Source organism: Aaosphaeria arxii (genome assembly GCF_010015735.1).
Source record: "Aaosphaeria arxii CBS 175.79 unplaced genomic scaffold BU24scaffold_4, whole genome shotgun sequence".
Lineage (NCBI taxonomy): Eukaryota > Fungi > Ascomycota > Dothideomycetes > Pleosporales > Aaosphaeria > Aaosphaeria arxii.
In genome coordinates this window covers 3232114-3258071 of record NW_022983477.1, presented here as the reverse complement: position 1 = coordinate 3258071, position 25958 = coordinate 3232114, and the positions used below count along the sequence as shown (strand labels likewise).

At 49.4% G+C, this 25958-nt stretch overlaps 12 protein-coding genes across 12 annotated transcripts; 4 read left to right on the top strand and 8 right to left on the bottom strand.

Annotated features, from left to right (window-relative positions):
- Nucleotides 1-47: 47 nt before the first annotated feature.
- Nucleotides 48-1850, top strand: BU24DRAFT_462551 (lignostilbene-alpha,beta-dioxygenase isozyme III; the record flags this gene model as incomplete). The annotated part of the gene is made up of 2 exons (XM_033532021.1): nucleotides 48-960; nucleotides 1012-1850. 2 exons carry the CDS (start codon nucleotides 48-50, stop codon nucleotides 1848-1850), a joined length of 1752 nt encoding a protein of 583 aa, XP_033384731.1.
- Nucleotides 1851-2074: 224 nt separating this feature from the next.
- On the bottom strand, nucleotides 2075-3063 carry BU24DRAFT_462550 (glycoside hydrolase family 128 protein; the record flags this gene model as incomplete). The annotated part of the gene is made up of 3 exons (XM_033532020.1): nucleotides 2075-2342; nucleotides 2398-2616; nucleotides 2684-3063. 3 exons carry the CDS (start codon nucleotides 3061-3063, stop codon nucleotides 2075-2077), a joined length of 867 nt encoding a protein of 288 aa, XP_033384730.1.
- A 2483-nt stretch (nucleotides 3064-5546) lies between these two features.
- Nucleotides 5547-6989, top strand: BU24DRAFT_462549 (uncharacterized protein; the record flags this gene model as incomplete). The annotated part of the gene is made up of 2 exons (XM_033532019.1): nucleotides 5547-5879; nucleotides 5934-6989. The coding sequence occupies 2 exons, from the start codon at nucleotides 5547-5549 to the stop codon at nucleotides 6987-6989; spliced, it is 1389 nt and encodes a 462-aa protein (XP_033384729.1).
- A 68-nt stretch (nucleotides 6990-7057) lies between these two features.
- Nucleotides 7058-8492, bottom strand: BU24DRAFT_422738 (uncharacterized protein). The gene is made up of 3 exons (XM_033528061.1): nucleotides 8256-8492; nucleotides 7996-8193; nucleotides 7058-7947 (listed from the first exon to the last, which is right to left on the bottom strand). The coding sequence occupies exons 2-3, from the start codon at nucleotides 8001-8003 to the stop codon at nucleotides 7524-7526; spliced, it is 432 nt and encodes a 143-aa protein (XP_033384728.1). The 5' UTR covers nucleotides 8004-8193; nucleotides 8256-8492; the 3' UTR covers nucleotides 7058-7523.
- Nucleotides 8493-9985: 1493 nt separating this feature from the next.
- Nucleotides 9986-12103, bottom strand: BU24DRAFT_441562 (MFS general substrate transporter). Its single transcript, XM_033530451.1, has 3 exons — nucleotides 11573-12103; nucleotides 11127-11485; nucleotides 9986-11020 (listed from the first exon to the last, which is right to left on the bottom strand). Exons 1-3 carry the CDS (start codon nucleotides 11781-11783, stop codon nucleotides 10232-10234), a joined length of 1359 nt encoding a protein of 452 aa, XP_033384727.1. The 5' UTR covers nucleotides 11784-12103; the 3' UTR covers nucleotides 9986-10231.
- Nucleotides 12104-12578: 475 nt separating this feature from the next.
- Nucleotides 12579-13433, bottom strand: BU24DRAFT_409491 (uncharacterized protein; the record flags this gene model as incomplete). The annotated part of the gene is made up of 1 exon (XM_033525924.1): nucleotides 12579-13433. One exon carries the CDS (start codon nucleotides 13431-13433, stop codon nucleotides 12579-12581), a length of 855 nt encoding a protein of 284 aa, XP_033384726.1.
- A 314-nt stretch (nucleotides 13434-13747) lies between these two features.
- On the bottom strand, nucleotides 13748-15795 carry BU24DRAFT_200797 (uncharacterized protein). Its single transcript, XM_033521819.1, has 2 exons — nucleotides 14962-15795; nucleotides 13748-14904 (listed from the first exon to the last, which is right to left on the bottom strand). Exons 1-2 carry the CDS (start codon nucleotides 15655-15657, stop codon nucleotides 14062-14064), a joined length of 1539 nt encoding a protein of 512 aa, XP_033384725.1. The 5' UTR covers nucleotides 15658-15795; the 3' UTR covers nucleotides 13748-14061.
- A 776-nt stretch (nucleotides 15796-16571) lies between these two features.
- On the bottom strand, nucleotides 16572-17665 carry BU24DRAFT_450914 (uncharacterized protein). Its single transcript, XM_033531065.1, has 2 exons — nucleotides 17222-17665; nucleotides 16572-17156 (listed from the first exon to the last, which is right to left on the bottom strand). Exons 1-2 carry the CDS (start codon nucleotides 17355-17357, stop codon nucleotides 16777-16779), a joined length of 516 nt encoding a protein of 171 aa, XP_033384724.1. The 5' UTR covers nucleotides 17358-17665; the 3' UTR covers nucleotides 16572-16776.
- Nucleotides 17666-17818: 153 nt separating this feature from the next.
- On the top strand, nucleotides 17819-18681 carry BU24DRAFT_200786 (uncharacterized protein). The gene has a single exon (XM_033521818.1). The coding sequence runs from the start codon at nucleotides 17936-17938 to the stop codon at nucleotides 18521-18523; it is 588 nt and encodes a 195-aa protein (XP_033384723.1). The 5' UTR covers nucleotides 17819-17935; the 3' UTR covers nucleotides 18524-18681.
- A 158-nt stretch (nucleotides 18682-18839) lies between these two features.
- BU24DRAFT_492479 (uncharacterized protein) lies at nucleotides 18840-20227 on the bottom strand (the record flags this gene model as incomplete). Its single annotated transcript, XM_033533895.1, has 4 exons — nucleotides 19626-20227; nucleotides 19432-19563; nucleotides 19253-19383; nucleotides 18840-19199 (listed from the first exon to the last, which is right to left on the bottom strand). The coding sequence occupies exons 1-4, from the start codon at nucleotides 19900-19902 to the stop codon at nucleotides 18840-18842; spliced, it is 900 nt and encodes a 299-aa protein (XP_033384722.1). The 5' UTR covers nucleotides 19903-20227.
- Nucleotides 20228-21284: 1057 nt separating this feature from the next.
- BU24DRAFT_462542 (uncharacterized protein) lies at nucleotides 21285-22591 on the top strand (the record flags this gene model as incomplete). The annotated part of the gene is made up of 4 exons (XM_033532018.1): nucleotides 21285-21510; nucleotides 21615-21834; nucleotides 21901-22092; nucleotides 22201-22591. The coding sequence occupies 4 exons, from the start codon at nucleotides 21285-21287 to the stop codon at nucleotides 22589-22591; spliced, it is 1029 nt and encodes a 342-aa protein (XP_033384721.1).
- A 1004-nt stretch (nucleotides 22592-23595) lies between these two features.
- On the bottom strand, nucleotides 23596-24492 carry BU24DRAFT_200769 (uncharacterized protein). Its single transcript, XM_033521817.1, has one exon. The coding sequence runs from the start codon at nucleotides 24289-24291 to the stop codon at nucleotides 23737-23739; it is 555 nt and encodes a 184-aa protein (XP_033384720.1). The 5' UTR covers nucleotides 24292-24492; the 3' UTR covers nucleotides 23596-23736.
- Nucleotides 24493-25958: the final 1466 nt, after the last annotated feature.

Sequence of the window (25958 nt, the reverse complement as noted above, 5' to 3'; positions counted from 1 at the left end):
CGACCTTGTTACACGATAGAGGAATCGACAACCACTCGCCAATTGACATGGCACACATTTTTGCGCTAGCTGAGCCAGCAAGACCAGCATATCATGAGGGTAATCGTAATGGAGATCAAGTTAAATTCCCAGACACTGGATTTTTCCAAGGATTCAATAAGCCCTCACGTTTAGAAGCCGACATCTTCGAGCTGGAAACCACGGGCGAAATTCCAAAGGACATCAACGGCACGTTCTATCGCATACAGCCGGACCATCGTTTCCCACCATTATTCGAAGAAGACATCCATTTCAATGGCGATGGGTCGGTTTCCGCGTTCCGGTTCGAGAATGGACATGTGGATTTCCGACAGCGATATGTGCATACTGATCGCTTCAAAGCGGAGACAAAGGCTAGAAAGGCATTGCTTGGGAAATACAGAAATCCATACACGGACAACGAGATGGTCAAAGGAATAATCAGAACGGCGAGTAATACAAACATCACGTTTTGGCGTGGGGTCCTGCTCGCGTCGAAAGAAGATGGCCCACCTTTTGCCATGGATCCCGTAACACTGGAGACTATTGGACGCTACGATTTCGACGGTCAAGTTCAGTCTCCTACTTTTACAGCGCATCCTAAATTCGATCCTGATACTGGAGAGATGGTTTGCTGGGGGTATGAAGCCGGAGGTGATGGCCACGATGCAAGCTGCGATATTGTAGTCTACACCATCGACAAGGACGGCAAGAAAACGGAGGAGTGCTGGTACAAAGCACCTTTCTGCGGAATGATACATGATGGTGCTATCACAAAGAACTTCCTTATTTTACCTTTGACACCAATCAAAGCGGATGCTGAGAGACTGAAGAGGGGAGGGAATCATTTCGCTTGGGATCCGAATGAGGACCAGTGGTATGGTATTGTTCCACGTCGCGGTGGCAAGCCTGACGATATCATCTGGCTGCGTGCAGACAATGGTAGGTGTTTTTATTTTCCTCAAGTCTGTCTCGGATGCTAACATGCGTAAGGTTTCCACGGCCACGTCGCTGGTTCATACGAAGATGAAGAGGGCAAAATCGTAGTCGATTTAACCGTCGCCTCAGACAACGTATTCTTTTTCTTCCCGCCAGACAACCCAACACCGACACCAACAACCCTTCTTCAACGCAACAAACTAATTTCTGATACATACCGCTGGAAATTCGACCCAAAGGCTCCCACGAACACCCGTGTCACGCCTACTCTCATCTACGGCATCAACGGCGAATTCTCGCGGGTCGATGACCGCTACCTCACGCACAAATACAACCACTTCTGGCAATGTCAGATTGACCCAACACGGCCTTACGATTTTCCCAAGTGCGGTCCCCCAGCTGGCGGTTTATTCAACGTGATCGGTCATTTTGAATGGGACAGCTTATCTACAAGCGATGGTGAAAAGAAAGAGCCGGTCAAAGACACATGGTGGGCAGGTCCAACAACGACATTCCAGGAGCCGGTCTTTGTGCCAAAGGAGGGGAGCAACAAGGAAGGAGAGGGGTACCTTATCGCTCTCCTAAATCATCTAGACGTTCTACGAAACGATATTTTGATCTTCGATGCACTGAATATCAGTAAGGGCCCGCTTGCAGCAATACATCTGCCCGTTAAGTTGAGATTGGGTCTGCATGGAAATTTTATTGAGCAGAGGGAAATTGATGAATGGGCTGAGAGAAGGAAGGAGGGGGGAGATATTGGCCCGGCTAAGCCTGCTAAGGAGCCGCTTCCGTGGCAAAAGAAGTTCTTTGAGGAGCATGGGTTGACTGGTGTGAAGGCTTTAGAAGGTCACAGTACTGCTAATGGGAGGGTCGGAGTAAATGGGCACTAGGTGCTCTGTGAACATAGTCACACTTCCTTTTCGCCGTAGACGTAGCCAATAAAAGGCAAATCTTCGAGACCACAGGGCTTGTCAAATAATCCATTAGTCTATCTGTTGTTTCGTTTTGAAGACCATTCCAAAGGATTATCTATCAACACCTGGTACGCCTCGCTATAACGCTGGACCATGTTTGAACATAGCGTATTTAGGTGCTTCGAGATTCCTCCTATAGATCACCAATGATTGTACGCCTGTCCGAGTGTACTCAATGCGCTTCCAGCAGGGTTAAGGAGAAAGCCGGGGGCCGCCCAAAACATAGCATAGCGGTGGACGTCAGGCTGGCTATCCAGCCATGGGAGTACTACGCTCAAGAACCCAAGTATCTGTGCATCCGAACCAAACACACCGAACTCTGTGATCCAGATCGGCCGAGTCTTAGCAATGTTCCGAGTATCGATGACATGGCGCTTGAAAAGCTCGACGTCGGAGTATGAACCGTACCTTCGAATCACTTAGATAAGCTCTGTACGTTTTCTTTTATGAGGCAGTTACATACCAATGAATACAGACGAAGTCTATCTTGCAGTCAGTGCAACCTTCGAGGAACAGCTTGAGATACTCGACCCCTACTGGCCCTCTGTTGCCAATCCGACGACCGTTGGTAACTGCAGGAGAGCCGATCAAGACCTTCTTGTCATAACGACGGAGCGGCTCCATCCATCTCTTATGTGCAGCGACGATTTTACCAAGATTGAGCATACATGCGCCTCCGTTGCTATTGATGGTTTGTAAGTACACGCATGGGCCAAGTTTGTTATCAAAATAGGAATGCATATTCATACCCGCACTGATCTGGCTCATTGAAAGACAGCACATGGGTGGTTCCAGGGCCCGCCTTCGCGTATATGTCCACATTCGCGAACCAGTCGCGAGTAAGGCTTGGTGCATCGCTCCAGAGCATCGGAACAAATTCGTACGGACCGGCCGGGCCTTTGAAGGAAGATGCCCAATTGTACATCCACGTAGTTCGGTGTCCATTTGTGTTGAATGACTTTGTAAAAGACGCATCGTTGAAAGACACTCCCCTACGATTGTTACCGGCAGTCTCCGATACAGATGCGACTTGGGTCTGATTCCAGAACATTGGAGCAGCACGGACATACATGCTGACAAGAGACGAGAAACAAAAGAGCAAGCCCAAAGGCGTTGTGTCGGCGAACATTGTCGTAGTCGAGGTATGGGTGGGTGACAGTGTCGGTGTGTACCATAGAACCCTGGGGGTTTATGTAGAGAGGTAAACAGGACTGAAAGATGGTACTGCAAGCGAGATTTTATCGTGTATTCACGTCTGTGCTTGATGCAAGTGAGTGAAATGAGCTCAACTTCCTCACTGGTTGCCTTCACTGGACCCCTTTTGGCCTGAGGCTGGCCGGATTGACGACTAAAGATCCAATGGATATATTGCTAGGATAGATGCAGCATGAAGATACCTGAATGTAGTTTTCCAGACTGCCGAGCTACATGGCGAACAGTATAAATGAGTGTCGATTCTCGATATCCCAGGCAGAAACATAATGGGATAGTGGGGGAGCCATTGGGCGAAAGTGAATATAAATAGTGCCTACAGTGCCACTTTGCCTATGAGAGTTGGTTGATCCTGTTCATTGCGCCCGTTGTTACAGTCTTGAAAATTACCTCAACAACATCAGAGCCTACTTCTCCATCATAGTTTTATCGAGTCGATAGAATAATGATCATGTCCCTATACAACATCCGCAGAAGATATATGGAGAGAATCTGGACTCGGACTCCAATATTCTATAGTACCATTGCAATCCCGTCGTCTAATGCATCAGTACAGTACTTCTGGGCTTCGGGTGAGGGCCTCGCCCCAGGGAAGGTTCTACTACATTCACCTGAAGGTTAATGATTCTTAAACTACCAATTTAGTGTTGATCATTGAGATATCTGCACAACGATGTACTTCAACAGGGTACAACAGTTACCCAACCGTCCTCCATAACCGCCACACGCCCATTGTAGGCACAAATACGGACACTTGTGTCGAGAACATCCATATTATGGAATCGAAGAAGGGTTGTATCACGGGCTTGTTGGTGAGATGATGGGCAGGATTTAAATCCCATTAAACATTTTTGTTGCTGAAGAGGATGCATGTTCGTAACACCCCAGCTGCTTCAATATTTGAAGATATAAAAAGCACACTGCCACCGCTACTTTGACTGATGTACTGTGGCAGCCACCGCAACGGCGAAAATGAAATGAAGAATCAACACCGAGGGCAACGTACGAAGTTTTCTACGGCATGGCGACGGACATACCCTTCATGCATATCGACACATCGGCAAATTGGAACACTGAGTTCGAACCTGCATCTGCTACTTTCAAACGATGCGAGCGAATCTAAAGCACCGGAGTTTACAATTTAGGATCGCTATATTCTCCGTAGGGGGATGACAACACGTAGAACAAGGCCACCCGAGAACCGTTGGGGTACTCAAGGCTTTCTTTTCGATGTAGATTCGAGGGCGTTATAGTTGCAATTAACAAGTGTGGCTTGTTTCCAGAATGGACATAGGGCGAGCAGGAGTATTTCATACGAAATAGTTACCGTCGGACCCTTTTCACTACTAGTTATCGCAAGGGAAGGCGTAAAGGAAACTCAACCTTTCGTTCCGTTTCACGAGTTTGTAGAGGCATCTATTCCGTGGTGGACTAGGCCTAAAGAGAGAGAAATTACCGATATAGCTCTGAGAGATAAGACAGAAGGATTTGGAGGTAACTACATATGTTACTAATCTACATACATACTTGTACTGGTCGTATGTGCAATTCTGTTAAGTATGTCGCAGTGGTCGCCTAGTTAATGTCGAAACCAATTAACTAAAGGCTGTATCTACTTTGAATCGTGCTCGTTGAGGGATATGATGATGGAGTATGGAGTAGAGGTGAAGATCTTCCAAAGAATCTCATACGAAAATACCATCATTTCGACGAATCGAATTACGTCGTTGAGGTTTTCGAGAACTTATAGTGCTGCTTGTTATCGCATTACTCCCCTGCGACGTTGATTTCAGCCTCGTGATTGGCGCAGCCATCTACAGATCGTTATTCGCCTCAAACCATGCGACCGACAATCTTCAATCCTCTCATCACGCAGAGCATATCTATTCGCATTTTCTCCGTTTCGTGATACGTCCTGTCACCTCAATACAATTCCATCAAAAGCCCCAATCACCATTTAACCCTCCATCCTCGTCCTCCCTCCGTCTGACGCATCTAGTTCCATCTCCGCCTGGTCCCAAGATATGCCATAGTGCAACCCCACAGTACACGTTTCTTAGATTGACCAGTCGAGACGATCGCAATAGATGAGTTAATCAATCCTCGACATTTTCCCGTGGTTGCGCCAATCTAACGACCCCGGCAAGCGAGCGAGAATGCTTGCTCCATGCAAGCCTCGATAATAATGGCCGGCGGTGGCGTCGGAAATCACACCTTATTTAATTCTAGAAAATAAAAGAGATAATGCAGTGGGGTTTCGACGGAGCTTCGTTGGAATTAATTGATAGGAAGTCTGTTCACCTCGTCGCCCCGAGTTTCTTTGCTGCCAGAAATTCGTTGGAAAATTCGGTACCGCATATGCAACAACGGGGTTCATCGCGGTTCAAACATGTTGATAACATGTCGGTTCTGTCGCGCTCCATCACCCGTACTGCGGTTCTGAGCACCCTAGTCTTCGTCCTGTGTGCCATCGTTCTGTTCTCTGCCGACAGCAGAGATCACCAAAGAGCGCATCATGGACGACAGTCGCACCGCCATGCCGTATCGAGCGCGAAGTCTTCGCAGGCGGAGAAAGCGCTCGAACGGATGGACCTCACAGAAGCGCAATGCAACAATGCATTCCCCAGCTTGAACATACCGATCCAGGACTCGGTAGCGCGTGGCAAGTTCGTCTTCAACGTGTCTGATCCTGAGTACAAAGGCTTGGTGCAAGGCCGTATACGGAACAACCAGGTACGCATACATTCCTTGATGTGATCCCCCGCAGTTTCTAATAGCTTTCTTCAGCTCTATGTGCTTTCTGTTGCGCCAGACACAGTCCCTGATATCCTCCATCAGCGAACGGCCATCTTGCAACAGATCCACCGAGCACTTTTGACAGCGCCGGAACGAGTCCCAGACACCCATTTCGCGTTCGTCATCAACGACAGTCCCAAGAATAATTCCTGGACGTTCGCTCGCGAGAATAAGAACTCGAGCAGCTACAACACATGGCTGATGCCGCATTTTGGATTCTGGTCATGGGAGAGAGACGGCCTCGGTACGATGGACGACATCATGCAGCGCATCGACGACATCGAAAGAGTCAGAGTGTGGGACGAGAAGCTTGCGAAGCCGGTGTGGAGAGGCACGGTTTGGTTCAACCCGTTGGCGTACCCGAACCTACGCAAGGATCTGGTGAAACAGGCTGGAGGCAAGGCGTGGGCGAATGTGCAAGCACTGAGGAAATCCTCCGCCGGCGACAACGGGCTGAAGATCGAGGATTTTTGCAAGCATAAGTATGTGGTGTACACGGAGGGCGTGACGTATTCTGGGAGGCTGCCGTATCACCAGGCGTGTGAGAGCGTGCTGCTCACTGCTCCACTGACGTACCTAACGACAACGGCGTACTGGATAAAACCGATAAATGCCGATGTTCTCTTCTCATCCTTTGGTTATAGAGAGGCATCGAGAGCGAAGCCGAATGTTGTTCCGTTACTACCAACTGTGAAGGACTGGCGGGAAGCTAACGCGATCTACATTGCACCCGACTCGTCGAATTTGGAATCCACCATCGCGCTCTTGGAAAAGAACCCAGATGTTGCAAAGCGAATAGCGAGGAGCCAGAGGAGCACGGCCGTAGAAAGAGGATTTCTTCGCCCTGCGGCAGAAGTGTGCTATTGGAGAGCACTCATTCGTGGGTGGGCTTCAGTTGCAGAGATTGAAGGCGGGGGTTGGGGCGAGGATGTGGGTGAGAGGTTCGAGACATGGATAGTAAAGCAGGTGGTAGCATCGCAGGAGAGTGGTAGAGGAAGAACACGGTGGGACAGCAAGCATACCAAAGGAACACAGTTAGTGTCATGATTCCAACAGTTAGGTTCATAAAAGATGCACATACAAAGACAAAGTCACAGTGAAGAAGACATAATGTTGTGAGAGGGTGTTTATTGTTTTGATTGCTATCTGAAGATGAAAATGTTCGCTGTAATACTTGACTCAAACCTTGATGCTTGCCTGGGATGTTGTGTTGATGTTGGATGTTAGATGTTGGATGTTGGATGTTGATGTTGGATGTTGAAAGTTGAAGTTGAAAGTTGGATGTTGAAAGTGGATGTTGAAAGTTGAGGATTGGATGTTGTAAAGTTGAGTGAGAAAGAGTAGTGGTTGATGTTTGGTTGGTTGGTTGATTGGATGTTGGATGTCGAAAGCCTAAGCAGGCACCATTGATAATAACCATGTCGAAGGCCTAAGCAGGCAACCCTGATGATACCCATATGTTGAAGGCCTAAGCAGGCAACCACGATAGATACCGAGCATATAGGTAATCGAAACCCAGTCACCGGCTAGAGAGTCCACAATTCAACAATCTGCGTAACAGATGTAACGATTTGAACGAGGCTAGCTCAAGCTCAAACTGAAACAGAGATGCAAGAGGCAGCTATGAACAGTTGATAGGCCACAGACACAAAACACAGAGTGTAATATGCTGCTCAAATTCCACACAGTCAACTGTTCAATCCGGAAATCACAGAACATATGACCATATTCATGTGAAGTCCAAGCCAATGACACTGTCTCTATTCTTGACCTGAGCAAGCAGTCACGAAGAGTGCAAGCCGCTGAAAGAGGTGCAGTGAACATTGGCTTCAACAAGGAGTCGAGTCGAAAATTGGCAGATCGGAAAACGGCAAATCGGGAAATGTCGAATCGGAAAGTTGAGTGTTTTTGAAGTCGAGGAGGCAGGCAAGCATCTAGGTTGAGTGAAGCAGAACAGAAGAACAAAAAAGAAAACAAAAAAGCAAGAAGCAAGAACGCTGAAAAACTGTAATCGTCAGTAGGGAAAGGTTAGTGAGAAAGGAAGAAGACATACATGAACATCTTGAAGTTGAGAGCGATGGTGTGAATGAGGTGAAGAAGCCAAGCTTATGAAGTCATGTCGATGATGATTCATGTTGAAGTTCAAGCATGATCGAGGTTGGTTGTGGTGGTAGATGGTATGGTTGGTAGTGGATGATCACATGAAGTGAAGGTGATGATACATCATGATGATGTTCATTGAGGTCGACAACTAAGAAGACATGTTAGAAGAAGGAGAAGAAGAACAATGATGGACATGAGTGAAGGACATACATGACTGAAGCTGAAAGGCTGATCAAGCATTGATGGTGGTTGAAGTCAAGCTTGGTTGGTTCCATGTTGGTCAAGTGAAGGTTGGATGTTGACATAAGCATGAAGCTTAAGTGAAGGTGGATGATGTTGATGACCAAAGAAGATGTTGTGGATGGAGGTCATGTTGGAAAGAGACCGATGGAAGAAGACATGACTTGAAATGACTCTTGAAAGAGTGGAAGAAGTGGTGGGTTGGTGTGTGGGAAGAAGAGGAGATCGTGGGAAACGTATGGGGGGGAGAGTTTATATACTCTCAGTGGTGCTAAGCGAGAAATGATCATGTGACGAGCAGTCTAACGGTATTGAGCTGTCGCGATGCGTCCAATATTACCGGAAATGGGGTTTGAAGCCTGAGGGAGCGTCAATTGTTGCCTGAAGTGGCGGGTGGAAGGCCACAGAAGGGCAGGTGAAGGTGGAAAATTGAGGCGGGAGTCGGTAGGACGAAGCTTCAGGATCATGAGGGAATACGGCTTTAAGCGACGGGATTTTCGTTTCTGGGCGATAATAAAGTTATAGATGGAGAGATGAAGCAATAGAGAATGCCCATACGTGAGATTTTGTGACTGAAGTGAGGTTTGCGGCAAGCGCAGCTTGAAGCTGTACGGCCTCAAAAGCTTGAAGCTCTCGCGATGGCAGGTAGAGCTCCCAGAGCAGAGCCTTGCAGCCAATGCATCACGTTGGATCTTTTGAGATGAAGGGAGGGAACTACGAAGTAGAGCATCACGAGTAAGATAGGCACGATTCAAAGTAGACTGAGTTTCAAAATCACCCCAATATGGGGGAGGAACAGTGAGGCCGGAAACTGAGGGTATACACAACATCACGAAGCCGTCTGAAAACTTTCAGTGCGAGAGCATGGCGCGATAACCTGCCAGAGACTCCGGGCTGCGTTGAGTAACATCCCTTTACAAGAGCTTGCATTTCAAAGCCGAAGCTGGCGAGCACATCTGGCCGAGCATCACTTCATGATCTCAAGACATAAACAGCATAAAAAGGCCAGCATCACAAAGTTGAAGCCAGCACTACCTTCTACAGAGCCTCTCGAGACTTCTCTGGCACGCCCTTCCTCACTTTACGACCCTGGCAACAGCGCATGAACGGAGTGTATGTACCAGTGATATTAGCTACCCGGACGGCACATCATAACCTCAATACAAGGACAGCAAAACAAGACCTTAGATCTCGTAATCAAACACTATCATATTTCTGGCACCACTGCTACTCAAAGATCCTCCATGAATCCGCCCAGACAGCCCATGCCCGCCGCATACCCCCAATCCCAACCTTCGACATCGAGACCTTTCCACCTCCATCCCAGAGCTCACACATATGCCATTACGCTTCCAAAGCCCTCCCTGATAAACTTACCTACCTTACAGCCTACTAGACACCGAAAGTCCTCGCCGTGCTTCAGCTAAACTTGCGTACGCCGTCAGTGACCGACCAGCAGCACACCCACGAGCGCAAGGCTACCTCACGTACGCGACACGGCACTTGACACTAGAGTCCTCATATTCGCCGAGAAATCGAGACCTGCATCATATGAGCGAGTCATCTTCATGGTGGCAGCAAGCTTAAATCGAAGCCTTCGACTTTGATGCCTGTGGGACTGGGAAGACATGGTGTAGGTGCGCTTCTGGGACCTAGATGTATGCACGACACTGGAACATAGTCGCATGTTAAAGGTTCGTATAGTTCATGTCATTAATTCTAGAAACGCTATCACATATCTAAATCGTGCCACCGCTGCTCTTTCATTACCAGCATACCTCTTCCTTTTCCAAATCGACGAGCTGGGCATTTTCCGCTTGCCTCCGCCTTTTAATACGCTGTCCAGTTCCACGCGTAGAGTCTAAATCCACATCATGCGCAATCTATATCTAAGCAACACTCCATCCTCTTACATCAAAGGACGAGCGGGGAGGTCAGGACATCAATTACACCCAGCCCAACCTCCTCCCACAGATGCTAACACCACCCAGCACAGCACTGACACCCGTAAACATAACCAACGGCCCATACTCCGTCCCATACAATCCCTTGCTCCCTACGTCCCCGCTCCTCGCAAGCGCTTCGCTCACAGGACCGCAAACCACGTTGCCGATCCCGCGACCCGCCGCCAGCGCCGCAAACACCATGATCCTTCCGTCAGAGCGGCCGGTGGACTTCTGCACGGCGGCCATGATACCCGGGTAGGTGCTCGTGAAGGAGCCAGCGAAGAAGCCGTAGGAGACGCAGAAGATGAGGAGGGGCGCCATGGAGGTGGCGAAGCCCCAGATGAGGAAGACGGAGAGGGAGGTGCCGATGGTGGAGACGGCGATGCAGGTGGTGACGTGCCAGCGGTCGATTATGGTACCCATGAAGACGCAGCCGAAGACGGAGGCGACGTTGAAGCAGATGAGGGTGAGCGCGGAGATGGCGTTGCTGGCGCCGATGGAGGTCGCGATCGTGGGGAGGTAGATCGAGGGGACGAAGTAGCCGAGCCCTTCAAGGATGTTGCCGAGTTGGAGGAGGAGGAAGGTGCGGTTGGTGAGGAAGTCGAAGTTGAAGGAGCGGTGGTTCGAGGCTTGGGATACCGGGAGACGCGGCTTGATGTAGATGGTTAAGGGTGCGGTTGCGACGAAGAGGACGACGGCCCACACGCGGAGAGTTGTGCGGAAGCCGTGCTTGTTCAGAAGGTATTGGAGGAGAAGAGGGATGACAACTCCACCGAGTCCAGTTCCTGCCTATGATCTGGTTAGCAACCAAGCCCCGATAGCTTCATACATTGATATTGAGAGACATTATCCCATGTTAAAAGCTGATTGGGAACTCAATGATGCACAAACTTACCCACATAACACCAAACGCCAAACCCTTCTTCTTAACGAACCACTCGTCCATAAACTGGATCGTAGGACTGTAACCAATCGCACCGCCCACGGCGTAGAAGAACCCTTGACTGATGATCAACTGCGGCACAGTCTGGCAAAGACTACTAAGTCCCAACGACAGGCACATGATCAACAAACCTATGACAACACAGTAGCGCCTCGACTTGGGATATCTCGTCTGGAGGCCGAACACCAACGGAGCGGAGAGATACATGAAGCCCATGGCGCAGGTTCCGATGACGGCAATGTTGCGGGAGCCTTGGAAGGGAGGGTTGTTGGAATAGTACTCCTGGAAGATACCGTATGAGAATGGGAATCCTGTACAATTTGACAATCAGCATGACAGTTCCTTAATTGAGAGCGATATCTTTGTTTGTGCCGACTGGACTTGGGAACTTGACTCACCCCAGACTAGGACTTCAATCATGAACGCGGCGAACAGGAAACCCCATGCGTCTTTCCCGCCGTCGACTGGAGGCAGTGCGGATTCATTCTCATGGACTCCATCAGATACTGATAATTGCTCCAATTCAATGGCGGAGCCGTTGCGTGAGAGGTCGTTCGGAGTTTGTGGCAGCGAGGGGAGAATGCCGAGTTCGGCGTTGCTGGGTCCCATTATGGAAAGACGGATCAACTCGCTGGGGAGTCAATTAGGTCAATGAATGATCCTCCGCAAATATTTTTCAAATCAACTGCTCGGACGAGGAATTGAAATAGATGTAGTGTTTAAAAAACCAGCTGTGGTGAGGAATATCGGTATTTAAACAAGACCTTAGGAGTTCAATTGGCATTTAATTCCGAAGCTTGGGAGAATAGTGGATCTACGGGATGGGGGGAAAGGAACGGTTATTGGCGTAGACGACAGCGGGTCCTAAAACCTATTCGAGGTAGCATTCCCGTGTTACTCTTTCGATCTTCACTTCGTATGAGAGAAAATATTTGTTCTATTTGTGGGGGGAATGGTTCTTTTTCAAGAATATGTCTGATCGTGCACAGGGCATCACAGTCTTTCGTCGCTTGTATGCGGCAGGGCGTGGGAAACTGTGGAGTATGCACGCTCGGGCCGATTGGGACTAACGATGTTTACGAGATCGTGAGCGGTGACAGGTACGGTTCTAGAATGGTGACAGATATTGTGAACACGAGCACGATGTAGAAATTTTCATTTGTTGCATTATTGTATGATTTCCTATGACGCACAGTGTATATACGTACAGCGCAGCTGTCTCGCTAAGTCTTCGTATACATGAAAAAATTTATGTCTGCTTTGACGCCCGCTAGCTTTGCCATGCCATCCTTCGATATTCAAACAGTTGAAGGAGAAAGAACTAAGAAAAGGTGATTTTTGCTGAGAAGAATAGAATGACCGTAAGACCACGGCGATGTGCGCAAAGATGCCATCGATAACCGTCTATCTCACAGCATGTCCCATCCTGAATGTAGCTGAGTCCTTGTCCCAACCGCCTTCGCCCTCAGCTCGTCCTCTATGAGGGTAATAGCGCTCATCACCTGCATCGCTCCGGCTCCTTCTCTTCTTTGTATGTTGCCTTGCGCCATATCCACCGAGTAGCAAGCCTGCTGCTGTCCCTAGCCCCGGCACAATAGCGTCGCCAATTAGACCACCGACGCCGGCTCCCAGAAAGGTGTTGCGGTCTTTCTCTCTACGCTCTGATCGCGATTTGTGGTGTCGAGAATGGTGGTGGTCACGGTCGCGATCAAGGCTCGATGACCGGCTTCTGGATCGGTCGTATGAGCGAGAGTGAGAGTCACGATTCTTGCGCCGTCGGCGATGCCTGGTTGAGTGGTCGCTGTCCGATGGAATCGAGCGTCCGTCGGAGGAATCAGAGTCGTACAATTCGTCCTCAAACCGGACTCGTTGAACCCGCGGGGGTTGAGAGTGACTGCGATGGTGCTGAAGTGGTGCACCTAGGTGGTCGGACTGAGAAGATTGTTTCGGGGGGGGCGGAAAGTACTGTGGCTTCATGGTGTCCAACTCTGGGTACGGAGGCACAGATATCTGAGGTGGTGCATGTTGAGGGTATTGGCTATGGGAAGTTTGCTGCGGGAACTGTTGATGTTGGTAGCCGGGCTGCTGATTGTATTCCGAGTATGCTGGTGGCGGCGGTTGATTATTCGACTGGAACGGTTGGCTTATTTGATTCGAGGGCCGCTGGAACTGATATTGAGAGTGTTGAGGAGGATAGGGTTGTTGGGTTAAGCTAGGTTGACTACCCGCACTGGGGTTGTAGTATTCCATGGCAGTCATCGTGAATTGTATTGATCGATGAAATGTCGGGTGTTGTGCTTCGTAAGACACTGGAATATATCTATTGATTAGGAGTGAATAGTAGTGGCGTAGGCAAAATCTAGTCTACATCGCCCGAGACAGGTAACGGTCTCGTGCCGGTGTCATCGGAGCACCAACTTCGCCTTGTATACGTCATACCATCGTCTTCACCGGCGAAAGGTTATCCTGTGGTCTGCCTGAAGTCGCCATCGGGTGGATCGGAATGGTCTTGGCTGTGAGGTTTGCTCGGCAGCTATTCGCAAGGCTGCGGTAAGCACGCAGTGATCCACATTCAACGAACGACGGCCCATGTTAGCCGAACTATTTCCATGTTCGTGGCCACCAAATGAATCACAAGACTTTCGTACGAGCAAGAAGATAAAAGTGTATGCTGAATTACGGGGTATCTGAAGAAGTAGCAACACGTGTGAAGATTATGTTTATGCTGTGACGAGAGCGAGTTCTAGGACGATCATTGTCCGAGAGGAATCCAAGACAAGGAAGATCAACGCCAAGAAGTGAACTAAGGTAGATTGTGCCGGGCCAATCACAATCACAGACTCGCACGCAGAGATATTGGTAAACTGCAATGCATACTGGACACCATTCAGGTTTTTGCGTCCTGTGCCAGAACAGGCTGAGCTGTGTCTTTTTGGGTCGAATTTGCTTCGAGGTCGTCTAGGGGCCGGTTTTCGTATCCTTTCGGCACTGGCACTCCCTCAACCTTCTTGACGTATTTGCCTTCGTGATACATCATGATGCCACCTGCAGCAGCGACAGTACACCCTAAGCCGACGAACAAGCCGGTCGCCCACGATGGTCGGTCATATCTATTGTAATGCCACATGTAGAAGCACAGCACGATTTGGAACAGAGTATTCCACATGTTCATCCAGACAACGAAGTCCATTTTCCATCCTGATGTCGGCGGAGCATGGATCCCAGTCGGTGGTGGGTCGGGGATTTTGCTATGCGGGATCGGTACGGACGGATCTTCAGGGCTGACGTTTGTCATTTTTGCAAGTGCAGGCAAGCTATCCGAACCTGGGAGACGAAACCATCCTCGGTGGATGCCGGCGAGTCTTCGAATACCTGTCAACTTGCGCTTGGAACCTCCCAACCTCCACATACCCCACCAGTAGACGTCTCTGGTCCTCCATGGGGCCAATCCGAATCCCGTCACGCAGAATAGCGAGTTCAGAATCTGCGAATCGATCTCGACCCATATCCTTCGCGGCGAATTTATGTCGTCGCAGGTTGGTGTGCACATGGCTGGGGCTGCGTTGCAAAGCAGCAGGAAGAGCATGCCACCCCATGCAACGATGTTGAGGGAATAGATTGTTATCAAGAACCCAGCCGGAGTGAGGAACCATTTCCAAAAGGCTTTGAGGCCGATCACAGTCGATGTTTTCCAGGGGACCTTAGGTGGAGGAATGTAGCCATTCGAGTACTGTACAGAACGCAACGTTAGTCGGATTGACACTGAGGGTACATAGGAAATCCTTACCTGGCGTTCATTGAGAGGTCGCCGCGATTCGTCGTGACCGTCTCTATCCCTCTCCATCAACTCAGAGCTCTCCTTTTGGTATGAAGCTGGTCTATAATCACGCGCAATCTCATCGCGCTTGGGCTCTTCTGTGAATATTTGGGTCGCGGCGCTTTCGCGAGTAGGAATAACACTCATCTCCTCTTCCGTGACGGCGGGGAAAGGCTCCGTTCCGACCGCTGCGGTTTGTAGTCCAGAGGAGCTTGTCTTGGTAGGTTGTTTACCCGCTGGAGATTGCGTTGCGCTTTCCGTTGTAGCGACGGGCGTGGTGCTCGATTTCCTCGCATTCTTTCCGCTCTCTGAGGCGAGGCTCGCGCGCCTTCCTGCATTGCGCCTTTGTGACTCTTCATCCCACCCTGCGGTGCCAAATGTTCCTCCGCGAATCTCTGAGATGGATGGTGCTTTGGATGCGGTCTGCCCGGTAGCGGCCCACATGCCTAGCGGCGCATCGGCCTCCATGAGCTTGACACTAGCTGTCCGAATACGATTTGTGGCTGAAGTGATTGATGCATTGGTAGAGGTGCGTGAACGTCGCTGGGGCGTTGTAGAAGATTGCGCGGCGGTGTCAGTTGGAGAGGATTGTTGAGGCGACTGGATAGATGCTGGCTGTGGAAAGGGGACTGGTGTTGGTATGTTTGCGGCGTTTGGAGGCGCCATGGTGGGCGGGGTGATGGTAGGAACTTAGGAATGGAACGCAGGAGAGAGAATTGTTGGGTCGGACGATTGATTGAATGAATGGTAGAGAAGGAACAACGAATGTTGCTGTTGTTATTGTCCCAGGGCGATTCGCGTGGCGTACGTCAAGCCAAGCAGGGCAATGTGGCACTGGATGATGTTGATGTGAGTACCCCTAGCAGTTGTGCCCTGGCGAGATCCTGGTGTTGCAGGTTTATAACGTGTCAGCTGGTATACGACAAGGGCATTGTCAAGAATGTTAAACCGTGTAAAAAGGAAAAATGCAAGATGGAGAAAGAAAATCAAGAAAAAGACGATGGAATAAAATGAGAATGAAACTGGGGTGACTGGGGTGACTTTGTATCTGCACGATCAGGTCAGGGCACTTGTACTTTCGTAGAATTGTGCCAGCCCAGGCCTTCGAACCGACCCCGGATGATGATTCGATGCAGGGCTGGGCTGGACCAACAAAGTTTCAATCCTACCCAAGCCATTCGAAACCATCAATCGGAGGCTATCTCGGCGCCATTAGAGCCGTTCAAGCCATTCAAGCCATTGATGCCCCCATTTACGGCCTTTAGTGGAGCGACGCCACGTCTTTGCCATCCCCATTGAAGTCTGGTGCAGATCATGTATACGCGTATTCGGGAGGCTGACGGCATGCGATTCGTGCATCCCCACCGTACAGCGTACAATTATCCGCACGTATATCGTACACACACGTACTCGTTTTTCGCTCCCAGCTACGGGTACCTAAGACTGGCCCTACTAGTAGATACTAAGGGACTTAGACGCGATATAAAAAAACCTTCCGTGGCCACGCCGTACTCATCATACATGTAGCGCAGTGAAAAGAAAACTCTACCAACTACGCAAGATCTCGGGGAAGATAATTTGCAGAATTGTTCATTGATCAATTGTTTCATCGGCTAATCTTAGGTATTCGCAAGACCATGACGCTGCCCAGGTTGCTAGCAAGCTAAGTAGTGAATGTGTGTGGTGAAGCATCCGGGACGTGCCAAATGCTTCAGGGTATCAAGTATACATATTGAGGTAATGAGAAACGTCATCCGCAAGGCCGGCACCAACGCGTTTGCCCACTCAAAGCAAAGTCCACGCGAATCCGAAAGTAATGGACAGTCCAGACAAAGCCACTGCAAAGAGACCCGACTTCCCGTCTCCACCAAATCGGCCGTGGGGAGCGGCACCAGGGGACTCGGAGGGCGTTGAAGAGCCGCTTGGAGAACCACTTGCACTGCCGCTTGGTGTCGGAGTGGTTCCTCCCGACGTCGATGCAGACGCACCCGATGAGGAGAGTCCTGTCGAGATGGGAGTCTCTCCTTGAGGAATCGACATGATGCCGGATACGGTGTCAGTGGAGATGGGAGTCTCCCCCTGCGGTATCGACATGATGCCCGTTACTGACTCTGTGGGCGATGTAAAGATTGGCAAGATGCTCATGATGCCCTCCGTAGTCGAGCCTGAAAAGTACGTAAGAATGGAAGTCTGGGGTTGACAATGGCCATTGGTTAATTCTTATCCTTACCGGGAGGGCCCACTGTGGGCGACGCCTGGAAGTTTGTGGTGTCTGTTTGGATACTGAAGATTTGCTCGGTCGTCTCCTGTGCCGAAACGGCACTAGCGAGGAGCAGAAGGGTAGCTGGTGCTACGTATTTGACCATATTGATTGATGAATTAATGGATTGATGGATCTGATAGATGGAGTGATCGATAGATGCAACGAGTATCGACCTTGTGAGTATTCGAACTGGTATGATGTTGAAGGGTCCCAATGGCTTAATGGGATAGTTACTACGACTATGATGAGGAAAGGAAACAATGGTGATGGCGAAGGTAAATGTAAATGGGGTCAAAGGGTAAGAAGAGACAAACGGATGCCTGAGAAGTAATCAATGTGAATTGGCGGACATTACGTATGCGTACACACTGGGCACTGATGGGCATTGGTGGATTGAGTACACGATGTGACTATCCTATTGCTTGTTGCTTGTAATAGTTACTGACCTACCTGACCCAACCTAGTGCGGATATGGCCATGACGGCGAATGATGGCTATTCGGTGGTCCGAGTGGCTTAGCGGAGGTGGAGATCTTCCCTCCTTCCCGCAACAGTAACGACCCTCCTTCATTCTCTCTCTCTATTTTTTTTTATTCCTTACCCTTTCCCCTTCTGACGCCCAGAGGTCAGCCAGGTCAGATCTCAGATCACTACCAATTACTACTCGCAATTCCTCCTTGCGATGACGCACCCCGTACACATGAAACCGGCTGTACTGCCTGCCCCGCTCCAATCGCTTGTCACCGACCCAAAGCTGCAATCATCCACTACTCACCTGCCCGCTTTGCACTCGCTCGCCGTCCAAATCGAGCACAACCTGCAATATCAGCACTCGTGGACTGCTCTGCGCATCCATACCCATTCTCCTCTCACCAATGAACTACTTCCCCGTCCCTTAGTTTCTGGCGTACCACCGGAGCGAGCCTACATCGACCCAGATGAGCAGATCGAGCTGCTGAAGAAGGCAGACCAGAAACGGAAGGCAGCGACGGATGATAAGAGCGACAGCAAGCCAATCCTTGAGTTCGAGGCTCAGCCGGAGCGCGAATGGGTACTTCCCACCAGACTGAGCGAGAAATGGACCCTTCATCAACTACACGATGTGTTCACTGGCATAAGCATTGTCCCACCCGAGAATGAGACATCCCCCACGACCTCGACCAATCCTTGGAGAACCTCAAAACGAGCCATATTAGCTACGGTAGACACTGACAGCACAGTCGTCTACTACGTCATTCACGAAGGCATGATCAAGCCGAGACAGAATTGATTCCAAACATCAACCAAGGCTGCGGGCCATCTCCAGCTTCCCTTCTCGACTCGAAATAAAACCTCGCATGCGCGCGTGTACAGACAGGTTCCTTAGCGTTCATTATGCACCTTCAGGTGTAGAGAGATCATATTGCCAATTGCAGTGTGTCACCAGGAGGAGTTACAACATCTGTTCCATGCGCCAGATGCCTTTTTCCAAGCCCTGTTCAAGCTTCATAACACAAGGTCACGGTAGGCATAGTAGTCGTCCCGCAATCGCCTTGAGAAGGAGATCTGAATATGGTCTACTTCGGAAACATCGACATTCTATTTATTCAAGGGATCGCTGGCAGTACTCTATCACCCGGCGCTGGTTGCTCGTAGAAGAGCGACATGTCAACATCTGACTCTGGGGGCAACTGGCGTTCCTCTGCCCACTTTCGAATGGCCTCGAAGTCACGGCACTTATGCCGCGTATTGAAGTCAACAAATGGCAATGGCTTTGCCATATCTTTTGCCTGCCACCATACTTGGCCAAGAACGCCAACGTCCGTGACGCACATCAACTGCTGTCTGAGGATATCCAAGCAGTGCGTAACATGGTAGCGTACGATATACTCAGTATTCGAGAAAGCACCCTCTTTCTTGTCGCGATAATATTCGTAGTTCCACCATAATGCTTTCCGAAGAAGATTCTACCGGAGTTAGATATCAGCATCACCATTTTGAACCTCGCCTTTCGACGTACCAAGCAATGTATGTGATGCAATCCTTCCACATTGGCGGGGAAGCCACCTCCATAGATCTGGCTGATCTTGACCTGATCTGATCGAATTCCGGTCTTCTCCGCCTCACTCGCTGGGATAACAACGCTCCGATCTACGGAATATTAGCATCTTGATTACGTGCGAAGACTCTGGTAGTCACAATCAGCTCCTAGTGCCGCCCAAGCAGCATCCACTTCTGGCCCAGCTGCCTGTCTATAAACAGTTTCATGCAAGAATGATCCATTATACTGTCGAACGTGCCAACCTGGTTTGACTTCTTTGACAATTGGCGCTGTAAAGCGTTAGCCTTGCCTCGAAAAGCAGCTATGATCGATTGCTGATAGCACCACTTACAGTAACTTGATACGTGATTCAAGCAGGCAACGTCGATATCGTCAACAAATTGCGCATCTTTCAAAACCAAACAGACCAATATTGTGATACTCAGATATATCGCTGAACAGATAAACGTAGTTTTTACGGCGATTTTGGCCTCAGAATCATGCCTTCGACGACGTTTTCGTGCGAACCTCGATGTCACGATGTCAGCCTCAGATAGGAGGGCATCATCGTCATTCGCTTCTGAACCTTGATGACCTTTTGCCGGCTTCTGGAAAAAGCGTTGAAACATGAGGAGTGTTGGAGCAATCGTTAGTGTAGAAAGCAGAGAAAGTGAGTTATGTTGATCGTCTCTGATTCAGCTCCATAGGTGCTCGGTTGGTGCTCGATTGGCCATCGCATTCACGTCAGTCGTCATCGGAAGAGTAACCTCTATGAAGAACGCAAACAATTCTGGGCCGTTATCTGGACCACACAGTTGCAATATGGATACAACGTAGCAATCACGTAGCCGTAACACTTTAGCTCACCATTGAACTCCGACCACGTCTACAATTACCCTAGACCTTCAGAATTCTTTCTCTCTTCAGCATAGTGTTGTGTCAATCTGCTAAGTCGCAACCCTGAATGCCGTCGAACGGTCCGCAAAGGCCTTCCACGGGATTTAGAAGAACATTAGCGTTGCACGATGCGTACTTGGTCGCGCGAATTGCAATGATCTTCAGGCACTATGTGTTCACTACGGTTCTATCCCGTCATTCACAAACCTCCGGCCACTGATGAGTTGTCTCAAACTACCGCCGTCGCGGTAAATCTCTCCATCAAAGACCATCGTACTCTACTCATGCCTGAACTCCAAACTGGAGCAAACGTATACCGAATTCCGCCTTAAGTTAATATGCGCCTCGTATCAATGATTTGCTTGTGTTTCCTCAATAACGGCTATTTATTCGGAAACTAGTTACCTATGGCGGAGGCACCCGTCGCCCATCTGCACATATGGTTACGCAAGGCATTTGGTTTCGTAGGTACGCTGTAGTATTCCCTAGCTCCAACACCAGTTCAGTGGAATCATTGCACTAATCAGTACCTGGTCTGTTGTCACGATGCTATTTTCAATCTATCTTGCCGTGAACAACCATCCTGTCATCATCGATTCGATTACACAAGCACATACACCCGGCGGGTACGACGCCGTTCGCCACCAAACTATGCTCCATGCTCTTCTCCAACGTTCTTATACTTCAAGTTGTCGGATCTGCTAGGGGTTCTCGTGTTTGATCAAACAGGGTTGATGAACACAGGTCCTTCTGATCATATGATAACATACAAAATAGCGACAAAACCTCCCGCGCTCGCAAGAACTGGTGTAAATCGCGAAATCTCTGAATGTTGCTACCCATCATTGAACGTCCTCTTCGTGTATCAAGGGTCAGATAAGAGTAATTGCGAAGTTACGACGCCTTTTGTATTTAAGTCCTTCATCTCAACCCACTCGACGTCTACCTCCTTACCGACCTTCATAGTCAAATACACCACTCGAACAAATCTCATTGTGTTGCTCGTTATTTGAATCCTTTTCAAAATTCCTAAATCAAAAGCTTAACGAACCTTCTGCCACTTTTTCGCCTACCGCCACACAGTGTGAATACGGAAATGATGCATTCTCTCAACATGCTGCTCATCGTTCTGGTGAGCTTTGCATCCGTAGGATATGCAGCGCCAATGTCATCATCGAAGTCCAAGCCTATGGAGATGATGGCTGAATCTGCGGGCGAACAAGCTAAACGCGGCCAGGCGGAGAAGTATGATGCATACAGCTCATATGACCCGTACAGTGCGTACACAGACTACAGACTGTATCCTCCTGGTGCAATGGACGAGGGCGAGAATGCCAAACGTATGTTGAACACTTCCATATTTCTCCCTCTGAATTCATACTTCCACAACAACTCCCTCACGCATGACTTGCTTCATTCTTTGATACTAATACTTATCATGTAGGCGACATCCCAGCCGAGAACATGAACATGTCTCCAAACATGGTCCCGGAAATGCCCAACCCAATGGATCACAAAAGAGCAGCCATGATGACCACCAACCCCATGTCAATGATGCAAGAAGCCACCTCCTCTGGTGAAGCCCAGACGAAGGCCAAACGCATGGAACCTGTCGACACTGAGCTGAGAAAACGAGAGGATTACTCGTGGTACTCGCGATATAAGTGAGTCTTTTCTCCATTAACCTACTTGGATATGCTTTCATTCTGACCATTACTTCTCGCCAACAGCGACTACTCCACCTACGGAATCTACGATGCCAATGTCGAAAAGCAGGCCCGAGAAGAACACGCCAACCCGCGAGATGACGATGGCAACATGAACATGATGAATACGAACATGAACGAAAACATGAACATGAACGCGCAGCACACCGACGCCGAGATGCCAGCAGAGAAACGACAGGAATACAGCAGTTACGAGTAAAGCCTCCCTCCCCTTTCCCCCTCTCTCCCTTCACTCTTAAACACTCCACATTCCCACCCCATCACCACCAACAACAACACCTTAGCTAACGGAAACAAACCCAGTCCCTACGCCGCATACGGCAGATACCCCCAGCCAGATATAGCCAACGCAAAGCGCTCCGCCTCCACGCCCATGACTCCGAAGCAGCGACTCGAGCAAATGGAAGCCATGATGCGGGAGATCAGAATGGACGTCATGACGGCCGCCGACGAAGGCGACGATGCCGATACGTCGTCCGTGATGATGATGTCCAATGTTGAGACGCGCGACGTGTCTTCCTCCTCTATGGCGGAGAGGATCAGGGCAATGGAGGCGATGGTGCAGGGCATGAAGATGGAAATCGGTATGGGGATGGGGATGCAGGGACGTAGGGACGTCATGACGAAGGCTGATATGGCGATGGTGGAGAAGTTGGAGAGTATGAAGGATGGGGGTATGGGGAACGGGATGTGAATGAACTTTTCACAATTGCTACGAGAGGACAGACATGGGAGGAGAGGAAATTGTGGAAGTCTTGCTGTAGATGGATGGGGTTGCTATGTGGCGAGGAAGTGGAAGTGGATGTAGTCTTTCGTTTCGAGATGTAGAGGGGAGTATAGTACGATCGTTAGCAATTCCAACTCCTTCTCATTTCATTCACGTCAAGTATGCATATCGTGAAGTGTATGTACGTTTGTCGTCCTTCCTCGTCTATATCGAACGTCACGAGATCCCCACACAACGAAAACTCCAACAAACATCCTTCTTCACATTTCAAGCAGTACTCCTTCACTATACGCAAATCTACTTTTCCCCTCCCTCTTCTCTCGCGTCTTCTCCTTCTCTTCCACTTGGCCAATCAAACCATGGGCACGAATACATACATATATACAGGTACCTACCTCACAGAAGCTCAAAACCCCGTGACGAACAATCCACATCCCCTCCCCCCCACCGCACCACGCAGAAAGCGGCGAAGTTTCCCGACCAATCCCGCCGTGTTGTTCTCAAAGCGCCCCTTGCGCCTTGTACCTACCTTGTATTATAAAGACAGACAGACCCATACGCATCTGGGGTATTCTCTACGTACCTACCTACCCTACCCATCTACGTGGAGAAGAAAAAAAACGGGGCAGGAATAAGGGTAAATAAAGGAAAATGCGGGGTTGGGTGTTTGAATGGAAGGCGGTGAAGGTTAGGTTATGACTGAGTGGAGCAAGGAAAGAAAAGGTATATATTGCAGAAGCTTGGGGGATGTACATTTGGGATTGTTGTAAGGGGAAGATGTGCGCGAGGTTCAGTACGAATGACACTGACCCGTGATGTTCGAACATCATGTTCGTCGATTGTTACGGGGTAGATGGCCTACAGAAGATGCATACAAGAAGTTGATATCAGGCATCAATTCGATGAGTTGGATGGAAGTGGTATGAGATCGACCGTATGCTGTGAGGTTTCTCTCGGGAAGCCTGAATGATGTCGATTGTCGTCGATGTACTCTGCACTGTGTAGACGTTGTCGCCTTCTGTGCATACCACCACGGACATAAAGCTTACAGCATTCACACACATCTGGATCTCCTCCGCCACCACGTATGTACCTCTTACACAGCGCGATCGTCAAGCATACCTACCAAGATCGACCCCAGCTTTCCCTCCCGGTGGTCTTTGCATTCGCGTCGCGTCTTCAGGTACAGGGTCACATTGCTTGCTTGCTTTGGTAGGCGGGCGGCGGGGTTTTCTGAATTTCCTGCGGCTGCATGATGCCCTCAGCAGGCAAATCAGATTAATTTGGGCGTCGGTGCAGCGGTGTGGTGCATCCTCTGTGTTACATTGGGGGCGAATTTGGAGGACGATAGGTAGGTAGGCCTTCCGCTCGCATGGCATTGATGAGTGTCTGACTATGACCGCGTGCGGACGAAAGGGATATACTTCAGCGGGTAGATTGCATAACCGCGTGGAGAGTGAAGGAAGGGGGGAGGGTCGCGTTGATGAAGGAGTGGCCGGAGTAGCGAACACGGGCAATATTTTGCCATAGATTCGTGCAGATGGAGCGCGCATGGCAGCGAGCAAACACGTGCACGGTGCGTAATTGACAAAGTAGGAAAATGAAAGAAGTAAATTGAGGCAGAGGCGATTTATTAGATGGAGAGGAAGAAAGCGAAAGTTGGTCATGTACTGTATGTGACGGGCTCGAAAGGTCGCGTCTAAGGACGAGCAAAGATTAGCCAGAATTCGACCACTTACGTGTTCGGAAACTTGTGAATTTGTAGATTGGTTAAATTTCCCGCACAATGTACACAGTGTATGTGGTTCTAGAAATCGGGGGCCTAGATGGTCGTGTATTCGAGGTGCAGGGAGGAACTCAAAGCTACGGCTGAAAGATGCGTGGTGGTCAGGGCGAGGAAGAGTATGTTTCTGGAAGGTCGACTGCGCACACTTTAGGATTCCTGGTGTAGGATCGACAGCTTTCCCGCCAACCAGCTGTACACCGACCGTTCGAATCAGGCAGGATGAAAGAGACCGGGGAGGGATGGAAGAAGCCGGATTGATACAGGACAGGTCAGGTTGCAGTGCTCAAGATCCGTAAAGGCATGATGGGATTGGCATGGCTGGGAAGAGAGGTGCTGCGCAAATCAGTAAATTTGACATGGCCGTTCTCATTCGCGCGCGCGTCTTGTCCTCGAGCTCCTCGTGACGCTCGGAACAAGGACGTAAATTGGAAAATGCATAGGTGACGATCGACATCCATAGATGGGTGGATGGTTGGGTACGTGGCAGCGGTGCGGATGATTGTAGGGATGGCGGTTTTGTTAACCGGTCTTTGTGGTATGGAAGATTGCGTGTAATTAGTATGGAAAAGTAAGTGGAAGAATATGGAGTTGCGATGATGATAGTAATAATGACAATAATAAGAGAGACGTATGTAGCGAAATCCCTAGATCACCGAATTAGTCCATGGATCCCAAAGAGTGAGGAGAAAGTAGACGGAGGAAGACGGAGAGAGACGGAACGGGAGGATAATCACAGCATGGAAGTACTATGGAAGCTGCAATCGAAGAGGGGAACGAGCGCTAATTTACATTGCAAGTACATCCTACTGAGCCTGTGGTTAAGTATCTACGTAAATGGGGAAAGAGAAATACAGAATAGAGGATTAAGGAGGTAGAGGAGTAATTAAGGGTAAACATGTGAAATGTGCAGTTGCTGCAGGTGAATGCATGTGTATACCTACATACTCCTGTAGTGTGTACACTATGAACACCAAAGCGTATGTCTGTGACTACATGAGTACGAGCATGATAATGAGATTCTAGATTTGCCCCGCGAAAAAGCAAAAATGTACGCATCTCGTCTATCCCCTCTGGGGCAAAGACGTGGCAGACACAGCTGCCTGCATCTGACCAGTAAAGAAAGGTAATTATCTTGAATGTCCAGACTGTCCAGAGTAGAACCTACAATATCTGCATATTCAGTACAAGGTGCACGAACTCGCCTGTTGCTTGGTTAGCTGGGCGAGTTTGAGCTTGATACGTCCTTATTGCAATCTGACGGTGGTGACAATATCTCGAGCTGACGAATGCAACGATGCCATGGACAAGCAAGTAAGCAGCATGATGATAATGACGAGGAAGACGATGCATCCTTCCAAGTTTGGCAACCATTCATGGGTGTTCTCTTGATCTTACTCCCCCCTGATGCACTGTTTGGAGGTTCCTTTCTCCGGGACAGCAGCCAATACTTGCTGTGACGTTGACGATGAGAGGGAGGGATGGCTTTGGTATTTTGGATTTGTGATGTCTGAGTAATGAGTAATAGGGAAGGGGAGTCTCGACCTCTAA

Excerpts from the sequence above, each read along its gene's own strand:
- BU24DRAFT_441562 (XM_033530451.1), bottom strand. The coding sequence starts at position 11,783 with ATGGGACCCAGCAACGCCGAACTCGGCATTCTCCCCTCGCTGCCACAA. Across the intron at positions 11,486-11,572 it reads GATTGAAGTCCTAGTCTGGG|GATTCCCATTCTCATACGGT; the intron begins GTGAGTCAAGTT and ends CAAATTGTACAG. Across the intron at positions 11,021-11,126 it reads TGGCGTTTGGTGTTATGTGG|GCAGGAACTGGACTCGGTGG; the intron begins GTAAGTTTGTGC and ends ACCAGATCATAG.
- BU24DRAFT_200797 (XM_033521819.1), bottom strand. The coding sequence starts at position 15,657 with ATGGCGCCTCCAAACGCCGCAAACATACCAACACCAGTCCCCTTTCCA. Across the intron at positions 14,905-14,961 it reads GACCTCTCAATGAACGCCAG|TACTCGAATGGCTACATTCC; the intron begins GTAAGGATTTCC and ends CGTTCTGTACAG.
- BU24DRAFT_450914 (XM_033531065.1), bottom strand. The coding sequence starts at position 17,357 with ATGGTCAAATACGTAGCACCAGCTACCCTTCTGCTCCTCGCTAGTGCC. Across the intron at positions 17,157-17,221 it reads GCCCACAGTGGGCCCTCCCG|GCTCGACTACGGAGGGCATC; the intron begins GTAAGGATAAGA and ends CGTACTTTTCAG.
- BU24DRAFT_200786 (XM_033521818.1), top strand. The coding sequence starts at position 17,936 with ATGACGCACCCCGTACACATGAAACCGGCTGTACTGCCTGCCCCGCTC.
- BU24DRAFT_200769 (XM_033521817.1), bottom strand. The coding sequence starts at position 24,291 with ATGACCAACTTTCGCTTTCTTCCTCTCCATCTAATAAATCGCCTCTGC.